At 32.6% G+C, this 5186-nt stretch overlaps 1 protein-coding gene across 1 annotated transcript; it reads left to right on the top strand.

Moving 5' to 3' along the window:
• Positions 1 to 530: 530 nt before the first annotated feature.
• ppp1r3c2a (protein phosphatase 1 regulatory subunit 3C2, duplicate a) lies at positions 531 to 2551 on the top strand. Its single transcript, XM_055208772.2, has 3 exons — positions 531 to 714; positions 892 to 952; positions 1124 to 2551. The coding sequence occupies exons 2-3, from the start codon at positions 939 to 941 to the stop codon at positions 2163 to 2165; spliced, it is 1056 nt and encodes a 351-aa protein (XP_055064747.2). The 5' UTR covers positions 531 to 714; positions 892 to 938; the 3' UTR covers positions 2166 to 2551.
• The last annotated feature ends 2635 nt before the right edge of the window (positions 2552 to 5186 follow it).

Genomic DNA, 5186 nt, shown 5'->3' with positions numbered 1-5186 from the left:
CTCGTATACTGCACACGGACAAAATTAATTACATTTTCTAATAATCGTGAGTTTCTAATTATATTTTTTTATGTTTTATTGTTAGCCCACTGTAAAAAAATGCAGCATGAAGTTTAAACAACTTGGTTTTGCAATTAATTCAACTAATTCAGCTTTTTTTGACTTAACTTACAAAAACAAGTTTAACTTAATTTGTTATGTTAAAGTAACATAAAAATATTTGTTTATTTTACAAAAAAGCTGCAATTTTTACAGTGCATTAAATAAAATGTATAGAAAAAAATAAGAAATACAACATATATACAACATACAGAACATGGCACATGGTCAGCATACATACAAGACTGCATTAATAAACAAAATAAGCAAAAATCAACACAACTGGTAACATTTGCCTTTTAATTTTCACAGCAGTTTCGTTTCAATGAATAGTACATCATTCATTCAGTACAAGTTGTGCTTTGAACAAATGACGTCAAGATCAAGCCCCGCCTCCTGAATCGGCCCCTTTAAAAACCTGTGAGCAACAACACAACACAGAGCTAGTGAAACATTTTGTCTGAATGAAGGTTTTAGTAAGGGTTCGATTTAGAAGGACAACAGGTGATGTTTACTCATCATAAACTTTAATTTGTGCTTTTCCATAAAACTAAGTGCATTTCTACGATCAAAGTTGACGGATACTCCATTTCAGCACATCTCCCATTGAGCGAGGTAAGACTTAAAACACTCATTCTGCATGTCTGAAAACAAACCTGACCATCTGTATATTGACCTGATACTTGCATTTAATTAAATGTGGTAATTTTAAGGGAAAATATTCAGCTACCAGTGTAAAACTTTGGCTTTCTGTCGCTGTTAAAATTAAAATGAAACATTTTCTTTTTGCAGAAAATCAGACATTTCATTCTCAATAGACGGACAGACGAAATCCAAAAATGACCAGCACAAGGTAAATTTACTCATTCACTTTTTATAATTATTCACAATGCTTCTCATAGTTAAAACCAAAAATGTCTTTCCATTTAATATCTTGCAATGTGTTTCACACAATCGACATGAATCAACGTAAAAAATAATGTGCTGGCTATAATTCAGTTTTGCATTTCATGTCTCTTCACAGACTATATGGATTTAGCCCTTATTCAACCCCTGAGTTTGTTATGCCAGTGGACCTCGCCATGCATACGCAGACAAACCCACCGGTGTCTCATCTCCTCGGCATACAAGCTCTCCGGCCCTCTCCACTCAACATTCCCTCGCAGGATTTTCAGTTCTCCAGATATTCCACCCCATCATTCAACATGCCCTCACAGGAGCTTCAGCTCTCCAGACCTTCCACCCCATCACCTACACCATCGCTCTCTTCATACAGTTCTGGCGGTTCAATCTCCCCATCCTCTCCAGGCAGAGGAACCATGCGCAAGAAAAAGCGAGTGGTGTTCGCCGACGCCAAAGGGCTCTCGCTCACATCCGTGCGCATCTTCACAGCTGACCAGTCAGAGACGGAGTCTGAAGATGCATCGCAGCCTGAGGACAAGATGAAGGTTGCAGATAGGCCATCCACACAGAACGCGAGGATACGAGTAAAACTTGGCTTTCCACAACCTTGTCCAGACCGTGCAAGTTTAAAAGAAAATCTGGTCCAGTTGGAGAGCTGCAACGTGACCGAGAAGACCCTGAGCGGTTTGGTGCGCGTCTGCAATGTGAAGTTTGATAAGACTGTTTTAATTCGCATAACTTTTGACTCATGGCGAAGCCACCAAGACATTCCATGCACGTACGTGAGGGAACCAAAAGCGTCTTTGGAGACGGACTTGTTTGCTTTTAATATTTCCATACCATCTGATCTGGACCCAGCCAAGAGAGTGGAGTTCTTAGTGGTCTTCCAACCCGGCAAGTCCGGCTTGCAGCTGGTGGACAATAACAAAGGCAAAAACTACCACATCTCGTTGGAAACCCCGGCATCGGAACTGCAACGCTTTTTTGTGCAGAGTAGACGAAGCTTCGTCATACCGAGTCCCCAGCGCCTTTCGGTATGGCCTGCGGTCAGAGAACATGTACTGCACAGGTCAAAATACATGCCGTGCAAAGGCCCTCTCTACAACGAGCGTCCGTTACACAAGACCTGGGGAAGTATGACAAATTTAACTGGACAGTGTTGATGTGGGACCAGATGTACCCCAAGCATTGCACTATACTGACATTACAAATGTAACTAAATAAAAAAGGCGAGCAGAATGTGTATCAATAAGACTTCAACATACTTCATCTTGTTCAATGCCCTTTTGTTCGAAATGCTGCTATTTTAAATAAGATGTATTGTGTACATTACATTTTATTTTGTTGTCTTAATTTGCACATTAATGTATACGGCTGTTATGGGAAACTTTGGAAGTCTTTCCCCGTTTTTGTCTGTACACTCGGTTCATTTTTCTAAATAGGGAAATTTATGAAAAAATGTACAATCCTTTGTGTATATATGTCTATATTATTATTATTATGTATTTATTTTAAACTCTACAGTAATAAAAGAAGAGACAGTTTTTAAACAACGTCTGCATGAGTTTTTTGCCAAAAAAAGTCATTTGTCATTAGGCAACATTGTTGCAAAGACGAGCATTGGATTGAAGCTAGTTTTGCCTAAGGCTTTCACTGTACATGCCTTAACTGGTTTCAAAACTAAATGTATTATACAGAGACACACCCAAAGTCTTTTACCTAGCTGAAACCACACCTAGCCACCAGGCAAAACAATTTTGTAGAAGAATGTTCCTAATGTTGTCATGGACCTCCGGGTGTATTTCATCTCAATGCTGCAATGAATGTGAATGTCAACAACACCGCACAATTCTTTGAGCATTACAGGCGACAACACCACCTTTATTTTCCCACAGATATCAGATGTCAACCAGAATTATATTTATAGTTATAGTTCTCACAAGTCAACGTGTTACTATTTTTGTAGGGAATCCCCCAAACCCTAATAACTAATATTTCAGGCACTAAATTAGGCACTAAAATAGTCAATGCACTGTAACATTTCCATGAAATAAGTCCAGTCATCATAACAAAATATTTTTTTTTTATTTAATACAAACATCACTTTATTGCGTTTAAAATGAAATAAATTAATTTAAAAAAACGTAAAAGCTTTTATTTTATATGCAACCCTGGACCATGGTCATAAGTAGCAGGGGTATATTTGTAGCAATAACCAACAATACATTGCATTGGTCAAAATTATAAATTTTTCTTTTAAAATCATTAGGATATTATGTAAAGATCATGTTCCATAAAAACATTTTGAAAATGTCCTATCGAAAATATCTAAAAAAAAAAATTGTGAGTAAATGCAGTTGCTAAGGACTATATTGGGACAACTTTAAAGGCGATTTTTTTTCAGTATTTTGATTTTTTGCACCCACAGATTCCAGATTTTCTTATGGTATCTTGGCCAAATATTGTCCTATCCTTACAAACCATACATCATTTGAAAACATATTTATTGATTTCAGATCATTCAATTACAATAAAATAACCCTTATGACTGGTTTTGTGGTCCAGGGTTCCCTTATGCAACAAAAATATATTTCTCAATATATTACATGACAATATATTTCATGTGTCTCCATATATTGTGAAATTTACATAGTAATATATATCATGATATATTATATAAGAATATATTATATATATGTAAGTGATATATTGCAATATATTATACAATACTGCAATTATTGCCGTTTTCATATATTGAGTAAATACATGTCATTATACTATTTAATATATCCCAGAATATATTGGAAATATATGTAGTAATATGTTGATACATATATTCTAAATGTATGTAATATATTGATACACATATTCTAAATGTATGTAATATATTGATACATATATTCTAAATGTATGTAATATATTGCAGTATATATTGCCAATATATGGAGTAATATGTTGATACATATATTCTTAATGTATGTAATATATTGATACATATATTCTTAATGTATGTCATATATTGATACATATATTCTAAATGTATGTAATATATTACAGAATATATTGGCAATATATGGAGTAATATGTTGATAAATATATTCTAAATGTATGTAATATATTGATACATATATTCTTAATGTATGTAATATATTGCAGTATATATTGGCAATATATGGAGTAATATGTTGATACATATATTCTAAATGTATGTGATATATTGCAGAATATATTGGCAATATATGGAGTAATATGTTGATGAATATATTCTAAATGTATGTAATATATTGATACATATATTCTAAATGCATGTAATATATTGCAGTATATATTGGCAATATATGGAGTAATATGTTGATACATATATTCTAAATGTATGTAATATATTGCGGTATATATTGGCAATATATGGAGTAATATGTTGATAAATATATTCTAAATGTATGCAATATATTGCAGTATATTGTAAAATACATGAGTAATATGTTGATATATATATTCTATATATATGTAATTTATTGGAGTATATTGATAGATATAAATAATTGTTGCTTTTAATATATTGCACGTGAATATAATATATGTGTTTATATATATCTCAAAATATATGCAATATTATATTCATAAATATCCGCCATATTGTATTCCGATTGATATGCAAAAATGTATTAACAATATATGTACAGATATAGTGCCACATGCATGTTTACTATATGGTAGAATGTATTTTAAATAACATGTAAAATTATATAGAAATATATACATAAAAATATGTACACACATTTATACCACATATTAACACAGACTAATGGATAATCTATCAATAGCCACCTTTATTTTCTTTTAATCAGGCACACATACTAAAACCAATTTGAGGTAGAGAGCTAAACAGACCTATTACAACCACAAGAGGTTTTGCACATGGTCAGACAAGGTGATTTGCTTTACATTACATAAATGTCTTGCATTACATTTACATAAATTACATGTTAAAAGAGTTACATTAAACAAAAAATATACAAAAAATATAAATTAAAGCAATTTAAATTACCAATATTTATTTCAAACTTCAGCAGTGCCGTTATACAGTTAAAAATACAATATAAACAAAATGCACAAACAAAAATAGATAAATAAATAATAAACAAACTTTCAAGGAGCTTTGGCAACATGGAAAAGCAAAGAAA

This window comes from Misgurnus anguillicaudatus, chromosome 12 (assembly GCF_027580225.2).
Source record: "Misgurnus anguillicaudatus chromosome 12, ASM2758022v2, whole genome shotgun sequence".
NCBI classification, from domain to species: domain Eukaryota; kingdom Metazoa; phylum Chordata; class Actinopteri; order Cypriniformes; family Cobitidae; genus Misgurnus; species Misgurnus anguillicaudatus.
Note: the sequence above shows the minus strand (reverse complement) of the source record. Positions and strands in the feature narration are given on the sequence as shown.